General features: G+C 38.8%; 1 protein-coding gene across 2 annotated transcripts in view; it reads right to left on the reverse strand.

Moving 5' to 3' along the window:
• The window catches only part of pigg (phosphatidylinositol glycan anchor biosynthesis class G (EMM blood group)), a 172,333-nt gene that overhangs the window by 88,428 nt on the left and 61,405 nt on the right, over positions 1-22,500 (reverse strand). For both annotated transcript variants that reach the window (XM_079892132.1, XM_079892131.1), the window contains exon 7: positions 7,717-7,934. In XM_079892132.1, coding sequence (XP_079748258.1) covers positions 7,717-7,934 — 218 coding nt within the window. The remainder of the gene's footprint in view (positions 1-7,716; positions 7,935-22,500) is intronic.

Genomic DNA, 22,500 nt, shown 5'->3' on the forward strand with positions numbered 1-22,500 from the left:
TTATAACATCTCAGTCCTGAATATGCCAACACAACCCAGATGGATGTTAATATAACACACACCTCATCCTTCCCAAACACAACTGTACTTTAATCAGACTAATGCAGATAAATAAACAGCAGCTGTAATCTCATTTAAACACACACTCTTCATCAGAAGGGTGGCCAGCGTGGGTTGCACATCAATAAAGCTTATGGGAAATGAATGATGGGGTTCGTCTCCAGCAACATCAGGACATGCATTCATAAACAACCCTGAAGAAAGACTCAGGAACACAAGTGTCAGAAGGAAGCCTCAATCAGCTCTTTTTGGATTGCAATGACTCATGAATATCTCAAGCTCTGGGAGATCACTGATAAAAGGGGCTTTAGAGGACGACACACACTGACGCGTCCTTGCCTCCGACTCGCAACAATACACCGACAGTCAAACGCTGGCTTTGAAAAGCACTCGCTCTTTTCTCGTCCCCCATCCGGTTCACTCGGGCACGGCTGTCTTCGCTGACATCTCTGCGGGATGTTACATCTGCGCTGTGAAAAAGTGACATAAAAAAACAAAACCTCAAAAACAGTTCTCTCTCAGAAGTCGAGCTCAGAGGGTCAGAATCCGCAGCGTTAATATTTAACGGAGAAAAGACACAAACTGCCAATCGCCTGAGATAAAAGCTCGTGGAAACCAGATTTAGCAGGAGGTCGGAATAAAAGAATCCAGCGGATAGAAACTGCAAAAATATAGTGAAGATGTATGTATATGTATACTGTAAAAACAGTGAAATATTATAATTTAAATCAGCTGTTTTCTATGTGAATATATAGTAAAGTGTAATTTATTCCTGTGATCAAAGCTGAATTTTCAGACTTCAGTGTCACATGATCCTTCAGAAATCATTCTAATATGATGATTTGATGCTCATGAAACATTTATGATTAATATCAATGTTGAAAAAGTTGTGCTGCTTCATATTTCTGTAGAAACTGATGCATTTTTTTATTTCGATTGATAAAGTTCAAAAGAACAGCATTTATTTGAAATAGAAATATTTTATAACATTATAAAACTGTCTCTTTTGATCAGATTAATGCATCCTTTCTGAATAAAAGTGTTGATTTCTTTTGAACGGTAGTGCATGTAGAAATGAATAAATGCTGTAAAGGTATTTTTTTCATTGTTAGTACATGTTGCATTATTGCATTCGTGTTATTTTAAATGTTTGTCTTGAACAAAACAGAAGTTTTATGAGCTAACTCTTTCTAACAACTCTTTTTTCTCAGGTATTTGGACAGGACTAGTCGTCCCTGAGGAGGTCAGGTCGATTTGTTTCACAGCTGTACCTTGTGTTTTTCAATCCCGTCCAAATTGAACACGTCTGTGTTTTTCTCACACAGCCAGTGTAAAAATTACAAAGCAACTGTAATTGCCCAGTGTTTCTGAAACCTCCGGAGTCCTGGAACGCTGCTCAGAAAGGAATAGATGTTGTGGTTCTTTTACACAACTCTCTCCTCGTTTATTTTGACCTTTTGTCCAACACCGTGACTAAAGCTAATTGGTCCACTTCATTATGGCGTGGACCTTTTCCCAGCATGCCGGGTGAAGCTGGCAAATCGGTTGTTCGATTGATCAAGCATGTAAACTCAGATTCTTGTGGTCAGCACTATTTGTAGTCTCGTTAGCAACTTACATTTATGGTTTTCAGAAACAGTTTTCAGGTCGCAATTCTACAAAACAAAACTGCTAACCATATAATCATGCATTTTAAATAACAAAATCAACTTTTTAAATGGAAGGAGAAAACAAGTCTCATATTTTGCCATTGATAAGTATGCATGATCAGATTCTGCAGCACAAGTTAGTCAAATCAGGATGGATGAATGGATGGATTGCATAATATGGGATGGATGGACATTTGCATAATATGGGATGGATGGATGGATGATGGATTGCATAATATGGGATGGATGGATGGATGATGGATTGCATAATATGGGATGGATGGATAGATGGATGGATGGATGGATGGATGGATGGATGGACATTTGCATAATATGGGATGGATGGATGGATGGATGGACATTTGCATAATATGGGATGGATGGATGGACATTTGCATAATATGAGATGGATGGATGGATTGCATAATATGGGATGGATGGATAGATGGAAGGATGATGGATGGATGGATGGACATTTGCATAATATGGGATGGATGGATGATGGATGGATGGATGGACATTTGCATAATATGGGATGGATGGATGGATGGATTAATGGACAGATTGCATAATATGGGATGGATGTATGTATGTATGGATAGATGGATGTATGGATGGCATAATATGGGATGGATGGACATTTGCATAATATGGGATGGATGGATGGATGGATGGACAGATTGCATAATATGGGATGGATGGATAGATGGATGTATGTATGGATGGATAGATGGATGTATGGATGGCATAATATGGGATGGATGGACGGATGGATGGACAGATTGCATAATATGGGATGGATGGATAGATGGATGGATGCATGTATGGATAGATGGATGTATGGATGGCATAATATGGGATGGATGGACGGATGGATGGACAGATTGCATAATATGGGATGGATGGATAGATGGATGGATGGATGCATGTATGGATAGATGGATGTATGGATGGATGGACAGATTACATAATATGGGATGGATGGATGGACAGATGGCATAACATTGGATGGATGGATGATGATTCATATTTTAGATAGAAGGATAGATTAAAGCAGACTGAATGAATTTGGTTTCATCCTCCATGACCTCAAAACTCGAGAAAAGTCTTCAGAACAGATTGATTTGAGAAGTGAATTTGTCAGGAGATGTTACGGCGAGTGTGTTAATTGATGTGCAGTTGGTCATCAAGACTTCACACACACACACACACACACACACACATATATATATATATATATATATATAAACAATGTATTTTAAGTTTAATGCAAAATAGACATATACAATATTTATACAAACATTTCAGTATTTTGAGTGTCGAGAGATATTCGATGATGTCATTGCAGCGCTTCATGGAAGTGGGCGGAGCTAAAGAGCTATTTTGGTACATTTTGCTTATTTGGTGGAATTTCCCCTGAAGAATCATGGGTAATGTAGTTTTATTTAGGAATTCCGCTGTTAAACATTTTACTATTGTAAAAAACTAAGTTGTAATAATGCAAGCTGAATGGCTCCAGCAAATTTCATCGATTAACAGCCTCACAGTAGGGCTGACATTAAAGGTTTATGAGTTATCATTAAAAACCAATTTCCCTGTGGAGTTTTAACACAATCTGGCAGACTTTTGCTGACAAAGACAAGAAAATGTATCAGCCCAAGTGACAGAGAAAAATAGTCAACGTTCATTTACATATAATACCCACACTGTAACAATGCAAAGCGAGTTGAAAATCGACAAACTTGTACGTTTAAGAGTGTCAGTTCTTAAAGAGACAGTGCATTGTATAATAAAATAAGCATGCCACAATAATAAGTCGTGATGTTCTTTTCCAGGCCGGCAGGAATAGATGAGATCTTCAAGAATGATATATATATATATGTGTGTGTGAGCTAAAGACCTTTTCCAGCTGCAGTTCAACAGTCGTATTTGCTAAGTGCAATCCATTATTGAAGTACTACAGTCTTCGAACAGTCGATTCCTCACCCGGTCAATGAGATCTAAAGGACACAGTGTCCACTGGGAGGCAGGACTGGAGAATGTCAGAAGGTTTGAGGTCATCCCGAAACCCAGTCTCAGGTCCTCAGAGAGGATTGGAAGAGATGTTTATTTGCTGAGTCTCCAGTGATTTGTATTTTCAGAGCTTAAAGCCTTAAAACGGGATGTGCATAAGTATATATTTTCAAAATTGACTAGTCTAGATCTTACAACCAGCGAAATCCTGTATAATAAGGCTCATCTAGACATGATTTTACTGATATACTCCAACATCTAACAGTTTGGGGTCGATAACATTTGAAAAAATCTCATTTGCTCACCTAGGCTGCATTTATTTTATTTAAAAATATAGTGAAATATCACAATTTAAACTGCTGGATGGATGGACGGATTGCATAATATGGGATGGATGGATGGATGGCATAATATGGGATGGATGGATGGCATAGTATGGGAGGGATGGATGGATGGATGGATGGCATAATATGGGATGGATGGATGGATGGATGGCATAGTATGGGAGGGATGGATGGATGGACAGATTGCATAATATGGGATGCATGGATGGATGGCATAGTATGGGAGGGATGGATGGATGGCATAATATGGGATGGATGGATGGATGGATGGCATAGTATGGGAGGGATGGATGGATGGACAGATTGCATTATATGGGATGCATGGATGGATGGCATAGTATGGGATGGATGGATGGATGGATGGACAGATTGCATAATATGGGATGGATGGACAGCATAATGTGGGATGGATGGATGGACAGATTGCATAATATGGGATGCATGGATGGATGGCATAGTATGGGATGGATGGATGGATGGATGGACAGATTGCATAATATGGGATGGATGGACAGCATAATGTGGGATGGATGGATGGATGGATGAATGGATGGATGGACAGATTGCATAATATGGGATGGATGGATGGTATAATGTGGGATGAATGGATGGATGGACAGATGGCATAATATGGGATGGATGGACAACATAATATGGGATGGATGGATGGATGGATGGCATAATGTGGGATGAATGGATGGATGGACAGATGGCATAATATGGGATGGATGGATGGCATAATATGGGATGGATGGATGGCATAATATGGGATGATGGACAGATCGTATATTATGGGATGGATGGATGGATGGATGGATGGATAGATTGCATAATATGTGATGGATGGATGGCAGAATGTGGGATGAATGGATGGATGGACAGATGGCATAATATGGGATGGATGGATGGATGGTCAGATGGCATAATATGGGATGGATGGATGGTATAATGTGGGATGAATGGATGGATGGACAGATGGCATAATATGGGATGGATGGACAACATAATATGGGATGGATGGATGGATGGATGGCATAATATGGGATGGATGGATGGATGGATGGCATAATGTGGGATGAATGGATGGATGGACAGATGGCATAATATGGGATGGATGGATGGCATAATATGAGATGATGGACAGATTGTATATTATGGGATGGATGGATGGATGGATGGATGGATGGATAGATTGCATAATATGTGATGGATGGATGGCAGAATGTGGGATGAATGGATGGATGGACAGATGGCATAATATGGGATGGATGGATGGATGGCATAATATGGGATGGATGGATGGCATAATATGGGATGATGGACAGATTGTATATTATGGGATGGATGGATGGATGAATTGCATCCATAAAGTCTAAATTTGAAAAAGAAGTCTCTTCTGCTCACCCAGGCTGCATTTATGTTCACAAAAATACAGTAAAAATATATTGAAATATCACAATTTAAACAGCTGTTTTCTTTGTGTCTGTGTCCCCACAGTCGTTTATCACATGCTGATGAATTGTATTGATGAATCATGCAGGAAAACTCCAGGAACATGTGTTAAGACGGCAAAAACAGGGTCAGTTTGATCCCATGTTGACTTTAGGAAACAGAAAGAGTGTAAATCAGGCTGAAGGAACGAGCTCTGGAGATCTGAGCTCCGCTGTGAGGGCGTGCAAGCTCGTTATTGATAATTAGAGAGAAGAGAGGGAGTAATTAAGCTCATAATGAGCTGGCAGGGTGAGGGTGTGAATGAGACGAGAGGATGCAGTCCTACAGTAATCCTCCGTCACGACACTGGAACACCTGCGAATCCTGGGCCGGTGGGAGGAGAGGAACCCAACACACACACACTACCAGTCAGAAGTGTTGGATCCGTGAGACTTTAATGTTTTTAAAAGAAGTCTCTTCTGCTCACCAAAGCTGCATTTATTTGATTAAAAATACAAAAAACAGTAATATTGTTAAATATTATGACAATTTAAAATGACTGTTTTCTATTTTAAAGTGTAATTTATTCCTGTGATGAAAGCTGAATTTTCAGCATCATTACTCCAGTCTTCAGTGTCACATGATCCTTCAGAAATCACTCTAATATGAGGATTTGCTGCTCGAGAAACATTTATGATTATTATCAATGTTGAAAACAGTTATTTACATTTTTATTTCATGATGCTATGATGAATAGAAAGTTCAAAAGAACAGCATTTATCTGAAATAGAAGCTTTTCTAACATTAAACACTACCGTTCAAAAGTTTGGGGTCAGTGAGAATTTAAATTTTATTTTTGGGGGAAAGAAATAAAATAAATACATTTATTCATCAAGGATGAGTTAAACTGATCAAAAGTGACAGCAAAGAAACTTTATAATGTTACAAAAGATTCTATTTCAAATAAATGCTGTTCTTTTGAACTTTCCATTTATCAAAGAATCCAGAAAAAAAATATATACACAACATATACACAACTGTTTTCAACATTGATAATAATCATAAATGTTTCTTGAGCATCAAATCCTCATATTAGAGTGATTTCTGAAGGATCATGTGACACTGAAGACTGGAGTAATGATGCTGAAAATTCAGCTTTGATCACAGGATATAAATTACACTTTACTGTATATTCACATAGAAAACAGATATATTAAATTCTAATAATATTGCAAAAATGCAGCCCTGGTGAGCAGAAGAGACTTTTTACACTATCTTTTAGTTGGAACTTTGTTATTTATTTTACGCAAAATACCCTTATTATGTTCTATATATATAGATTTTGCATTGTCTCTTATCAAGGCTGCCAGTAGATTCTGAAAGACATTTAACTGGCTAAATAATTCATTTCTCATCACCAGCTATAACTGTTTTCACATGTAATTTGTAAGCGACAAGTAACACACACCTTCCAATTTCAAGCCTTTGCACCAGGAAATGAGTTCTATGAGTGAAATTTACTTCTAGAATGATCATTTTTATCAAGCTTGTATATATTTAAGTTCAGTAATTTCACTTAAATGGCAATGCAAATTACCTATTAATTGTCATTTAAGAGAAATTACTGAACTTAAATATACGAAATTGATAAAAATGATCATTCTAAAAGAAAATTTCAGATGGCACTTAGAGGCTTTTGCATCTGAACTCTTCATATATCGTAATACAAAAATGCAACAATATGTATTGTGTATAGTTCACCCAAAATAAAAATTACTGTGTGAATTTTTTTTTTTTTAAGTTTTAGTGTCAGTACTACATTAAACTACTATATATAATGTTGAATATAATGTATAATAATGCATATTTGTGTGTCCTGATAATGTCTGATGTTACCAGTAAAAAGTGTCCGACATTATGTTAAATATATCTAGTCAGTGACAGAGATCAAGCATATTCGTCTACAATAATCCTGTGTTTTCAGCTTCAGAATCATGAATATTGTTATTCTGGCATCTCTATTGTCCTGTGCTTTGGGTTTCAGCATCAAGTCCAAGACTATTCATTTACACACACAATGAAATATCAAATTTAGCATTTTAATAAACTGTAAAAAATAAAATGTCTTGGAGTATGGCAATAATATGGTCTCGTGAGTTCAGTATCGTGATGTGTGTGGAATCGTGACATGAGGGCATCGCTACACCCCTAGGTCTGACCTGCAGGATGAGGATCATGCCCATGATCATGGAGTACATGTCGTATTTGCCCAGCTGTTTGCTCAGAGCCGAACTCATGGCCTTCAGCGCCTCCAGATACTGTTTCAGGACCTTCTTCCCCATGTTGCTCAGGACCTCGGATGTGTTCCCATCCATGTAGAGCTTCATCCAGCTGCCGTGAGACTTCTCCGCCACGCGAAACTGCTCATAACCGTCCTCTGAGAGAGACAGAGAGAGAGATAGACACGTTTCAAAACACTGAATTGATTCCTCTTTCATGTTTCCTTGCCCTTGAACGGACACATACACACAAACTTATGTCTAAATACCGTCTCGGGAGAAATTTAACAGAGAAAAACAATGACAGAGACAAAATCAGAACCCAAGTGACTGAATTGAAACGCTCTACATGATTTTGCTACCGCTAAATTAAATTAAATAATTATATTAAATAACACAAAACCCCCTGATAAAAGGGTTTCGGCAATGACCAGGGTTCAAGTGCTTTAATTTAATGCATAAAAATACATCATCTATGATTTAGCAAGGCTGTGAGCAGCAAAATATAGACCATTTTAGACATTTAAATAAATTAATAAATAAAAATATTAATAAATAAATAAAATGTAAGTTATAAATTAACTTTATTCGTTAATTCGTATGACCCCATTTGAGCACTTGGCATACTACTGTATATAATTACCATATCGTGATTTTTCAAGCTGTGGCTTTATATAATATTATGGAAGCTTATGCGATGACTTTTTCAGAATTGTGTGATATAAAGTCGCAATTGTGTGTTATAAAGTCATAAAAGTTATAAACTCGCAATAATGAGTTTATATCTCACAATTCTGACTTTATAACACAATTGTGAGAGAAAAAGTCAGAATTGTGAGAGAAAAAGTCAGAATTGTCTTTTAAAATGTTTTATTTTGTGGCGAAAACAAGCCCTCCATAATATACTATCTGTCCTAAATGACACTAAAATTAGTAGTGCATATCAAATATGTATATAAAATGTGTATAAAAATATCAAAAAATTACAAGTACAGTATGTCAATTAATTAATTAGTTAATTAAGGTGTACTCAGCGCTTTTACATATGGAAGGGGGAATCTCCTCAACCACACGTGAACCCTGTGAATCTTTAACATTTCTTTATACACTCACCTAAAGGATTATTAGGAACACCATACTAATACTGTGTTTGACCCCCTTTCGCCTTCAGAACTGCCTTGATTCTACGTGGCATTGATTCAACAAGGTGCTGAAAGCATTCTTTAGAAATGTTGGCCCATATTGATAGGATAGCATCTTGCAGTTGATGGAGATTTGTGGGATGCTCATCCAGGGCACGAAGCTCCTGTTCCACCACATCCCAAAGATGCTCTATTGGGTTGAGATCTGGTGACTGTGGGGACCATTTTAGTACAGTGAACTCATTGTCTTGTTCAAGAAACCAATTTGAAATGATTCGAGCTTTGTGACATGGTGCATTATCCTGCTGGAAGTAGCCATCAGAGGATGGGTACATGGTAGTCATAAAGGGATGGACATGGTCAGAAACAATGCTCAGGTAGGCCGTGGCATTTAAACGATGCCCAATTGGCACTAAGGGGCCTAAAGTGTGCCAAGAAAACATCCCCCACACCATTACACCACCACCACCAGCCTGCACAGTGGTAACAAGGCATGATGGATCCATGTTCTCATTCTGTTTACGCCAAATTCTGACTCTACCATCTGAATGTCTCAACAGAAATCGAGACTCATCAGACCAGGCAACATTTTTACAGTCTTCAACTGTCCAATTTTGGTGAGCTCGTGCAAATTGTAGCCTCTTTTTCCTATTTGTAGTGGAGATGAGTGGTACCCGGTGTGGTCTTCTGCTGTTGTAGCCCATCCGCCTCAAGGTTGTGCGTGTTGTGGCTTCACAAATGCTTTGCTGCATACCTCGGTTGTAACGAGTGGTTATTTCAGTCAAAGTTGCTCTTCTATCAGCTTGAATCAGTCGGCCCATTCTCCTCTGACTTCTAGCATCAACAAGGCATTTTCGCCCACAGGACTGCCGCATACTGGATGCTTTTCACACCATTCTTTGTAAACCCTAGAAATGGTTGTGCGTGAAAATCCCAGTAACTGAGCAGATTGTGAAATACTCAGACCGGCCCGTCTGGCACCAACAACCATGCCATGCTCAAAATTGCTTAAATCACCTTTCTTTCCCATTCTGACATTCAGTTTGGAGTTCAGGAGATTGTCTTGACCAGGACCACACCCCTAAATGCATTGAAGCAACTGCCATGTGATTGGTTGATTAGATGAAAATGAACAGGTGTTCCTAATAATCCTTTAGGTGAGTGTATTTACCTACCATCTTGTATATTTTTTTTTTTTTTTTTTAATGGAGTTTGTTGCAATGCATTCTTATCAAAGAATAAATGTGATGATGTCCAAAAGAAGGTGTTTGTTTTAGATATTATAATTATATTTGGGATGCCTTAAAACGCTGGCTGTGTTTTGAAACAGATCCGGTGTGTTACGAAGACGCAATCTCCACATCTCCGAGATCTGATCCTCCACAGAACAACGGGAAACAAACCTGACCCGTGGAGGAGACACACGTGGTGCTCTGAAATGTGAGAGCAATTTAAAATGCATTCGGCATAAACAGGAATCTTCTATTTACGGTCTTTCAGCTCAACTACTGGCATAGACAAACAGATTGTTGAGCAAGCTGACATGAAACAGAAGTTGTGCTCGTCTTCTCTATTGTTCTGTATATCTGAGTGAAACGCTTCTGGAACAAGAACAAATGTGGGCGGGGCTTGATTTAGTCTGTGTGGAATTGATTGGATGGTTGTGGTTTGCTATTGGCTGATCTCATGTGAGTGACAGGTTGCCCCGCCCACATCATCAGAGAAGAGAAGAGATGGCTCAAACATTTATTTTGGATCATTTTTAACCCATAAAAGTTGGGACTGCAGCTTTAATGACAGATATTTAAAAAAATAATAATAATCGCCTTGTGTACTGAGCCACAGTAATGCAAGGACACACATTAAGTATGTACAACAATCCACCTGCTGGCATTGAAGTGGCCAAGCATGCGTGGTTTGCATTCTTAATGTATAGCTTACTAAAAGCATCCACTCAAAATGGCATCTTTATCCATTAAGCCTCTTAAATGCAAACTGTTTACATGCACGAAATGAATGACTTTTATTACAACAGCCAAATTACTCAAAGATACTTTTGCAAAAACACACCAAACATGTCCATGAACACACACACACGGGCTGTCTCTCGATTTGCATGCTTGTATAACATGCAAAAAGCTTGCACTTAAAATTTTATCTTTCTGTGCATACACAGAAAATTAATTAATAACAAGCCAAATTACCTTAAGATACTAATGGATGCTAAATTACTAATGGATGCTAAATTAATTACCTTAAAATTCAATATTAATTACCATGGCAGCTAAAAAAAGTTGCTCTTAATCTGTAGTGCGATGGGGTTGTTTGTAATATTTGTACATGCACAGATCGACACTTAAAGTGCGTCCCGATTCGTGTACTAGTGCACTTTGTAGTGTAAACAGTGGGAGTCATGTTCACAACTTCACACTGAGAATATCCAAATGGAATAAGTGCCGTTTAAACACCAGGATGATGCACTTAAAGGATTAGTTCACTTTCAAAAAATGTTTGCTGATAATTTACTCACCCCGATGTCATCCAAGATATCCACGTCTTTCTTTCCTCAGTCGAAAAGAAATTAAGGTTTTTGAGGAAAACATTCCAGGATTTTTCTACACAGAATGGACTTCAATGGCAAACTATACTATACCAATGCTCAAAGACGGTTCAGATGTCCGTCTCAATGCAGCTTCAAAGTCTCGACACGATCCCAGTCGAGAAATAAGAGTCTTATCTCGCCAAACGATCTGTCATTTTCTAATATATATATATATATATACACACACACTTTTTAACCACAAATGCCCGTCGTGTCCATCTCTGAGATGCGCCACGTATCACGTTGGAAAGGTCACGCGTCATGTCATCTATCTAAGTTATTTATCTGTGTACTATCTAAGTTAAATGTCATCTCATTTTCTCCTCCAACTTCAAAATCGTCCGACATCTTTGTTTTAATTTGTTATTATAATTTAAAAAATTTTCGTGACCTTTCCAACGTGATGACGTAATACGTGGCGCATCTCAGAGATGGTACAAGATGGCATTTGTGGTTAAAAAGTGTATATATTTTTTTTTTTTTTTTTTGAAAATGGCCGATCGTTTCGCTGGATAAGACTCTTATTTCTCGACTGGGATCGTGTCGAGACTTTGAAGCTGCATTGAGACGGACATTTGAACCTTCTCTGAACATTGGTATAGTTGGTTGCCATTGAAGTCCATTCTGTGTAGAAAAATCCTGGAATGTTTTCCTCAAAAACCTCAGAGATCTCACTTATCAGACAATATCTTTCAAATTCTAAAAAAGGTTTTATTTTAAAGATAAACAAAAAATAAACCAATAAAACAAAATGGTACAAATAAAGTGCAGCAGATGCAATGACTGTGGAAACTTAAACCGTTGAAAGGACACTATGATAAAGATATCGCTTTCCTTATTCCTTCCTTACACACTACACAGTTGAGTGCATCAACCAGATATAACACCATATGAGAACTTTTGGCAATATATATTTACCATATCATGATTTTGCGTGATGTGGCTTTATATAGTGTGTACGTGTGACTGGCAGCATTTGTTTTGAGCGTGAATGCCTTGAAAAACACACAAAGCAAATCTAAAACTGAAAGAGCTTTGAGATCGACTGTTCAACTAGATTTGACAAGAAATCTGAGGTATATTTTGACAGACTGCTAAAAGATACAGAACCGAGAAGCAAACGGATCGCTGCGATTCACAGAAACAACTGGATCCAGGCAGAGAACGGAGGATTTACAGTTTTCATTTTGTGTCAATATGCTGAATTTAGGGGTAAAATCATAACCTATATATTGCATTGTTATTTACTGTATTGACAATAACTCATCAATTCAATATTTACCATCATACACTCACCTAAAGGATTATTAGGAACACCTGTTCAATTTCTCATTAATGCAATTATCTAATCAACCAATCACATGGCAGTTGCTTCAATGCATTTAGGGGTGTGGTCCTGGTCAAGACAATCTCCTGAACTCCAAACTGAATGTCAGAATGGGAAAGAAAGGTGATTTAAGCAATTTTGAGCGTGGCATGGTTGTTGGTGCCAGACGGGCCGGTCTGAGTATTTCACAATCTGCTCAGTTACTGGGATTTTCACGCACAACCATTTCTAGGGTTTACAAAGAATGGTGTGAAAAGGGAAAAACATCCAGTATGCGGCAGTCCTGTGGGCGAAAATGCCTTGTTGATGCTAGAGGTCAGAGGAGAATGGGCCGACTGATTCAAGCTGATAGAAGAGCAACTTTGACTGAAATAACCACTCGTTACAACCGAGGTATGCAGCAAAGCATTTGTGAAGCCACAACACACACAACCTTGAGGCGGATGGGCTACAACAGCAGAAGACCCCACCGGGTACCACTCATCTCCACTACAAATAGGAAAAAGAGGCTACAATTTGCACGAGCTCACCAAAATTGGACAGTTGAAGACTGGAAAAATGTTGCCTGGTCTGATGAGTCTCGATTTCTGTTGAGACATTCAGATGGTAGAGTCAGAATTTGGCGTAAACAGAATGAGAACATGGATCCATCATGCCTTGTTACCACTGTGCAGGCTGGTGGTGGTGGTGTAATGGTGTGGGGGATGTTTTCTTGGCACACTTTAGGCCCCTTAGTGCCAATTGGGCATCGTTTAAATGCCACGGCCTACCTGAGCATTGTTTCTGACCATGTCCATCCCTTTATGACCACCATGTACCCATCCTCTGATGGCTACTTCCAGCAGGATAATGCACCATGTCACAAAGCTCGAATCATTTCAAAATTGGTTTCTTGAACATGACAATGAGTTCACTGTACTAAAATGGCCCCCACAGTCACCAGATCTCAACCCAATAGAGCATCTTTGGGATGTGGTGGAACGGGAGCTTCGTGCCCTGGATATGCATCCCACAAATCTCCATCAACTGCAAGATGCTATCCTATCAATATGGGCCAACATTTCTAAAGAATGCTTTCAGCACCTTGTTGAATCAATGCCACGTAGAATTAAGGCAGTTCTGAAGGTGAAAGGGGGTCAAACACAGTATTAGTATGGTGTTCCTAATAATCCTTTAGGTGAGTGTATATTCTGCATAATTAGATGTTTTTAAATAAACACTGACTAAACTACACAAGTTTGTAACTGTTGGACGACATGGATTTAGACCTATATTGTATTTATATAAAGCGTTCACAGGCAATTTTGCTTTATGTATTTCACCGTTGTGGAAATCAGGCTCATATAAATGTGAGGAAACATGATTCCTGTTGCATGTCAATATCCATGATCACTGGATCTCTGGCGAGTTGTAAGGAACACTATATCGAGTCCAATCTTTAGATTATACTGATAATCATTTATTTTATTTAAAGTGAAGTCAATGCATTCCCTCTGTACTATCTGTCCAAAATACCATGCATGATTAGAATTGAGATTAGTGCATCTGAAATGTCTTGGTTTTCCCTGAGCATCTATGAAGAGTCGTAATCGGCCGGTGTGTGTGTGTGTGAACCCTACAGACACAACGCTGATAAACCGAGATGGAGATCATGCTAACCCGGAGAAACAGCGTGATAAATGAGTCGTTAGCGAGTAAAACTGATCATCAGAGGCGTCTTCACATGAATCTGCTCTCTTATGAATGAATTCACTTTGCTGGAACGTTCATCTATTGTCATAACACAAATAAGCGCGACCGTGATTCATCAATTATATTATTATGCTGAATTAACACATGAATCCATGTCATCTATTACGCAGTGTTATGACAGTGAGTTATTTCCACAGTATCGGCTCGAAGTCATGCATATTACAGCTGAGATACAGTCAAACCAACATTTATTCAGACACCTTTTCTCACATCATCACAGTTTATTCGCTATAGTTTAGAAAATGGAAATAAAATATGAGCAGAACTCAGTTGATATTTGACTGGTTTTGTCCGTCCTTCTGTTAGACTGTCTCACACATGAATTATGTTGAATATCTGTCAGCTGTTAAATTTAACTAAACAATTAGATAATACCAGTTTAGCTCAACCAATCACCAAGCAATGCTTCATTGTGTTCAGTCTGTGTGTAAAAAGAGCATTAGCAATTAAAGAAAAAACACATGATCAGCTCAAAGTGTCCGAATCATTTTTGGGTCCAAATTGTCACTGGTAGTCACTGAATGAAGAATATTTGGGTATAATATGTCAGTTTGCTTTATTTTGCTATCATCACTTTCATAAATGAACTATAGTGTCCTGCACACACTAGTGAAAAAAATATGAAAAATGATATCTGGTGTCTGAATAATGTTTGGTTTGACTGTAGAAGCGTTCCAGCGATGAGAAACATCGACTGATTCTCAGAAAACACTTCTTCCTCTCAGACTCAGCGGCATCTGTTTAATAATGAAAGCTTAATTCAAAGCATCGATCACAGAGTTAACGGGAGTCCGCTGGGATGAGCCTCTCCCTGATCACTCATGAATATTTACTGCGGGAAATCAGAGAGAAAATGAGAGACAGACGGACGGACGGACAGAGAGAGAGAGAGAGATGGACGGACGGACGGACAGAGAGAGAGAGAGATGGACGGATGGACGGACAGAGAGAGAGAGAGATGGACGGACGGATGGACAGAGAGAGAGAGAGAGAGAGAGAGAGATGGACGGACGGACGGACAGAGAGAGAGAGAGAGAGAGAGAGAGAGAGACGGACGGACGGACGGACGGAGAGAGAGAGAGAGAGAGAGAGAGAGAGAGAGAGAGAGAGAGAGAGAGAGAGAGAGAGAGAGAGAGAGAGAGATGGACGGACGGATGGACAGAGAGAGAGAGAGAGAGAGAGAGAGAGAGAGAGAGAGAGAGAGAGAGAGAGAGAGAGAGAGAGAGAGAGAGAGATAGATGGACGGACGGACGGACAGAGAGTCTGAGACATTCTTTACAAACAACATTGTCTTAAATGATAACTTCTTATTTTCTAACTTGTGAGAACAAATTGAAAATATTTTGTATTCCCCAAAATAGTTAAGATATTACGAATATTTAAGTATTAAATATTAATATTTTAAAAAATATATTTATTTTTTACAAAACTTGCAAAGAGGTGAAATCTACTTAAAACTTCTTAAAAACTTAAACTTCATAAAAATGGTCATAAATCACCTCTTAAAGTAGGTTTAAACTGGTTTTGGGTTTAAACTGGGTTTAAACTAGTCTTAAATCCCCAAAGGTAAGATGTTTAATGAATTTATTCGGTTGTTTTTAATTATTTGTTGTAATTAAGCATTACAACATAACAGCAGCTACTAACGAGTTTACTGGAGTGACACCAACCATCCATAATATAAACAGTGACCTGTGTGTGTGTGTGTGTGTGTGTGTGTGTGTGTGTGTGTGTGTGTGTGTGTGTGTGTGTGTGTGTGTGTGTGTGTCTGCAAGGCCACTGTCTGTATCTGGCCAGCGCAGGATTCTGAATGTTCCTGTCATAATGACGGATGTCTCCTCACACACACGCACACGCACACACACACACACACACACACACACACACACACACACACACACACACACACACACACACACCTCAGGACGTCTGCGTCAACTCCCATTAAAATAACTTTCAATAAACCTTTCAAATACTCTAATGGTGGAATTATCACTCATTGTGTTGATGATGGTGTGTGAGTGTGTGTGTGTGAAGATCCTCTCTGGCTTAATTGGTCTGGGCTTTTATTTACTTTGCTGAATTAATAAAGATCTCTGTGTCTGTGTGTGTGTGTGTGTGTGTGTGTGTGTGTGTGTGTGTGTGTGTGTGTGTGTGTGTGTGTGTGTGTGTGTGTGTGTGTGTGTGTGTGTGTGTGTGTGAGAGAGAGTGAGTGAGTGAGTGAGAGAGAGGGTGAAGATGTGTGTGTGTGTGTGTGTGAGAGAGTGTGAGTGAGTGAGTGAGTGAAGGTGTGTGAGTGTGTGTGTGTGTGTGTGTGTGTGAGTGAGTGAAGGTGTGTGAGTGTGTGAGTGTGTGTGTGTGTGTATTGGTGAATCAAACTGAATTGATCACAGGAGTGTGTGTGTGTGTGTGCGTGCGTGCGTGCGTGCGTTGGCAGGCTGTGCGTAATAATGCAGTTCACAATGCATCCTGGGTGAAAGTGCTGAAAATGCTACAAAAGGAGAATCCTCCGAGGGTTTGGAGCGATCAGGCTATTTCTGTATTCTGCAGTGTGTGTTCTGTGCAGTGAAACACACAGATCATCTCCTATGTTTGCCAAATATACATCATGCAATGAGCTCGACCTTGAAGAGCATAACGAATCAACGCAATCATTAAGAGTGAAGACCTTCTGTGTTATTATGAAATATTATTGAATATAAAATATTATATATTATAGCATCCATATATATATATATATATTGCATGCTATACAGAACATAAGAGTACAAGTCATATGGCTTCATAAACACACACACACACACACAGAGAGGGAAAAGCAGGTCAGGATCTCGAGTGTGCCTCAGGCTTCTGCTGTGCTGCATTTTAATTCCTAAGCTTCAGCTCTCAGCATGTTACCGTGGGAAAAGTGTTATCTGGAGAAAACCTCCGACGTCTCGCTTTCAGGTCAATGTGCTCAGAGAAACTCTGATGAGCGATTCTCCTCCTAATCACAATAATTCATCCGCAATTTAATTAAGTGCTTCATTAGGCTGCAGAAGCATGATGGAGAATTTCTACACTGCAGAGAGAGAGAGACGCGGGTGAAGACGGGTCATATCTGCCCGTACGTCACACACAAACGCAAGCGCTGACCTCTAATAATCTCATATTTTGGAATTTCCTTCAGAAAATGGAGGGATGAAAGTGGGTGGCGCAGTTTGTCGTCCTCATCGATCAGATCTCATCCTCCACTCGCTCCCGAAGCGTCACTTCAGCTCAGGTGAAAGAGGGGAAATATGACGTCTAGAGCATATTAAAGACAGATATGACGAGAGTTGGCTGAAATCGGCAGCTTTGATCTGGTTTAACACAATTTAGTGCACAGGTGCAATGCAAGAAAATTAACTGATTATGAAATTAATTCATAATAAAATTAATGCAATGCAATGTAATAAAATCAATGAATTATAAAATTAGTGCAATGCAATGCTATAAATTAATTAATAATAAAACTCATTTATAATAAAAATTAATGCAATGCGATGTAATAAAATCAATGAAGTATCAAATTAATTGAATTCATAATAAAATGAATGCAATGCAATGCAATAAATTAATTAATAATACAATTAATTTATAATAAAATGAATGCAATGTAATACAATTAATCAATTATAAAATTAATTAATAATACAATTAATGCAATGCAATGTAATAAAATCAATGAAGTATCAAATTAATTAATACAATGCAATAAATTAATTAATTAATTATAAAATGAATGCAATGCAATATAATAAATTCAATGAAGTATTAAATTAATTAATACAATTAATACAATGCAATAAATTAATTAAATAATAAAAAATGAATGCAATGTAATAAAATTAATGAATTTTAAAATTAATTAATAATACAATTAGTGTAATGCAATGCCATTAATTAATTAATAATAAAACTAATTTATAATAAAAATTAATGCAATGCAATGTAATAAAATCAATGACGTATCAAATTAATTAATAATAAAATAAATGCAATGCAATAAATTAATTAATAAAAAAATGAATGCAATGTAATAAAATTAATGAATTTTAAAATTAATTAATAATACAATTAGTGTAATGCAATGCAATAAATTAATTAATAATAAAACTAATTTATAATAAAAATTAATGCAATGCAATGTAATAAAATCAATGAATTCTAAAATTAAATAAATCCTTAATTCTAAACTTTTGATCGGTACCGTAGAGTATATTTAATTTATTTTGATACTCAAGTACTCTAATATATAAATAATGAGTAATTTATTACCCCAAAAATTGAAATGTTATTTAAGGATAAGTATGATACATACAGGAACAATATGAACGTATCAAAAAGTAATTTGAGAAGTAGACTGCAGCTTTATCAACAGTGTTTACATAAAAGCAAATCACATTTTCATCCCTTCACACGGTCTCATTCAAAGACCCGAGCCAGCTGTGAGGAAAACACACTCTGTCGGCTTAGCATTTTCTTCCCGCCATAAAAGTAAAAATAAAAATAAAAATCCTGATCCGGAGGGAAGCGTCAGCATCTGTGCCGCGGATTGACTTTGCTGTGCACTTATTTGAATGGGGTTTTTTTCATGCCAATCTTTTTTTGTGGTAGCAACAAATTTAGATAAACCCCTTCCTAAATGCACAGAAAAAAAAAAAAAGAACGCTGGTTGGCTAACAATACATAACAATGTATTTATTAAATGCAGACAGTCTGGCTATACGAGACTTACACTCCAGGAAAACAAGTCTGTGAAAGAATTAAAGACAACCTTTCATGCTTTCATCTTCATCTTTCTTTGTGTGTAATGTTGCTGTTTAAACATGAAAAATCTCTGCAAAGTCACACAGTTCTTCTCTATATCAGTGTCAGTGTTTCTGAACTCCTGAAACGCCTCCATTGTAGTCTTGAGTTTCTTCCGGGAACGAACACGTCACAATATTCCTCATTATAATAATTCATGCGCAGAATAAAGGGGCGGGGCCTGGTTGAGTTAGTGTGTAGTGTGTTAAACTGGCGGTTATGGGAAGGGGCGGGACATTTCCCAAACACACTCGAAGCGCTCGACCAATCACAACACAGTGATCCAGCCGACCAATCAGAGCACAGTGTGCTTTTCAGAAGGAGGGGCTTCATAGAGACAGGAACTAAACAGAGCGTTACTGACAGACTGGGAAGAGAGGAGCCGCAACAATGGAGAATATGAGGAGAATAATCAACATTCAAGCAGGAAAACCTGTTCTAGTAGAGCCTGAAACAACATCAAGACTTTGTATTAGGACATATTCAAGTGAAAATGTCAGCAGACAGCTCCATCAAACACCACAACACTGAATAAACACACTCACACCTCATAAGCCAGCGAAACTCATGTAAGATGTGAGAAGTGAATGAGCCAGAGATGGATGTTTGTGGGAGGCCAGATATCCAGCTGAGAGGAAAACACACACACACACACACACACACACACACACACACACACACACACACACACAGGGCTTGAGCTAAAGGGTATAAATTCTGTATTTCTACGGATTTAAAGTGGTCTAAAGGACCTGTCATGCCTGTGTACTCAAACCCCGAGCTCTTACGTCGGGTTACAGCATTTCATAAGCTTGTTACTCAAGCGGCAAAAATGCTAAATAAACCCGAACTGGACTGAAAGCACAGTGCCAACAAAAAGCCCTAGACAGTAGCCAACTCTAGTGTGCTTGCACCCGCCATTTGAAAAAAAAGCTGTGTAAACACAGAGATTATAGTGATAAAACAGTGATAGATGAGCCTCTTAATCTTTACGCTGAGGAGAAAATCCAACGCAACTTTGAGGGAATCAAGAGAAACTCACAGCAAAATCCCCAGTGTTAAATTAACACTCCTCAGTGTACATGTGTGTCCAACTAACACTGAAGCAGTGTTGACGTTAATGAGATAATTAAGTGATTAATTAAGTGATGATTGAGCATTATTGAAGATACCTGATGCTAATAAGCAGAATCGTTGAAGGAAAGATAAACAACAAGAACAGAAAAAAGAGAAACACGAGAGCCGTTACACATTATTGCACTTATTATTAACCAGTTTGACTTTATTTCTGTCATACATCTACACACGTTCTTATTAAGACTTACCAGAAGTTTAGATGGTAATGTTTTATGGAATGTTTAGTTTCCGGTCACCATTATGATGATCGGTGTTTGCTTTAGTTTGACACTTTACTTTTTAATATTAGTTTGTCTCTGGCTGCTCCAGCTCTGTGTTTATGAAGCACATTTGTTGTTGGCGAGAGAAAGTATGACCTGGGCTGCGTTTCCCGAAAGCATCGTAAGCCTAATTTGATCGCGCAGACCATTTGTTGCAATTGTTCTACGATCAAATTAGGCTTAAGATGCTTTTGGGAAACGCAGCCCAGGTTATGTTTCTATGATGAAATTACAGTCCTGTCGTGGCCTGATCCACTGATCTCACACAGCATCCCTAAACTGTGTGCATCATAGACTGATTATACAAATGCTTCATTCATTTTTCATTACAGTAGCTAATTCCAGCAGTAATTTAATAATCTGAAGGTTTTAAATCACACACAGACATCAAGAATCTACATTTGAATCTCAACAATGGTGACAATCACACAAATGCTTCATGTTGCAGTGCATGATGGGAGCCAGCAATCAAAACGCATCCGTGGCTCACATCATGCATTGTCCTGTAGTTTTCATTGGTTTTTCCTGTTTGCTTTTATTTTGCTTTTAGGGGTCGGGTTAGTGTGTGTGTGTATGTGTGTGTGTGTGTGTAATGGGTAGGTTTAGGGGTCGGGTTAGTGTGTGTGTGTGTGTGTGTGTGTGTGTGTGTGTGTGTGTGTGTGTGTGTGTGTATGTGTATGTGTAATGGGTAGGTTTAGGGGTCGGGTTAGTGTGTGTGTGTGTGTGTGTGTGTGTGTGTGTGTGTGTGTGTGTGTGTGTATGTGTATGTGTAATGGGTAGGTTTAGGGGTCGGGTTAGTGTGTGTGTGTGTGTGTGTATGTGTATGTGTAATGGGTAGGTTTAGGGGTCGGGTTAGTGTGTGTGTGTGTGTGTGTGTGTGTGTGTGTGTGTGTGAGATGGGTAGGTTTAGGGGTCGGGTTAGTGTGTGTGATGGGCAGGTTTAGGGGTCGGGTTAGTGTGTGTGTGTGTGTGTGTGTGTGTGTGTGTGTGTGTGTGTGTGTGTGTGTGTGTGTGTGTGTGTGTGTGTGTGTGTGAGATGGGTAGGTTTAGGGGTCGGGTTAGTGTGTGTGTGTGTGTGTGTGTGTGTGTGAGATGGGTAGGTTTAGGGGTCGGGTTAGTGTGTGTGTGTGTGTGTGTGTGTGTGTGTGTGTGTGTGTGTGTGTGTGTGTGTGTGTGTGTGTGAGATGGGTAGGTTTAGGGGTCGGGTTAGTGTGTGTGTGTGTGTGTGTGTGTGTGTGTGTGTGTGTGTGAGACGGGTAGGTTTAGGGGTCGGGTTAGTGTGTGTGATGGGCAGGTTTAGGGGTCGGGTTAGTGTGTGTGTGTGTGTGTGTGTGTGTGTGTGAGAGAGAGAGAGATGGGTAGGTTTAGGGGTCGGGTAGTGTGTGTGTGTGTGTGTGTGTGTGTGTGTGTGTGTGTGTGTGTGTGTGTGTGTGTGTGACGTGTAGGTTTAGGGGTCGGGTTAGTGTGTGTGTGTGTGTGTGTGTGTGACGTGTAGGTTTAGGGGACGGGTTAGTGTGTGTGTGTGTGTGTGTGTGTGTGTGTGTGTGTGTGTGTGTGTGTGTGAGTGATGGGTAGGTTTAGAGGTTGGGTTAGTGTGTGTGATGGGCAGGTTTAGGGGTCGGGTTAGTGTGTGTGTGTGAGAGAGATGGGTAGGTTTAGGGGTCAGGAAGTGTG

The sequence above is a fragment of the Squalius cephalus genome (genome assembly GCF_949319135.1).
Source record: "Squalius cephalus genome assembly, chromosome: 14".
Lineage (NCBI taxonomy): Eukaryota > Metazoa > Chordata > Actinopteri > Cypriniformes > Leuciscidae > Squalius > Squalius cephalus.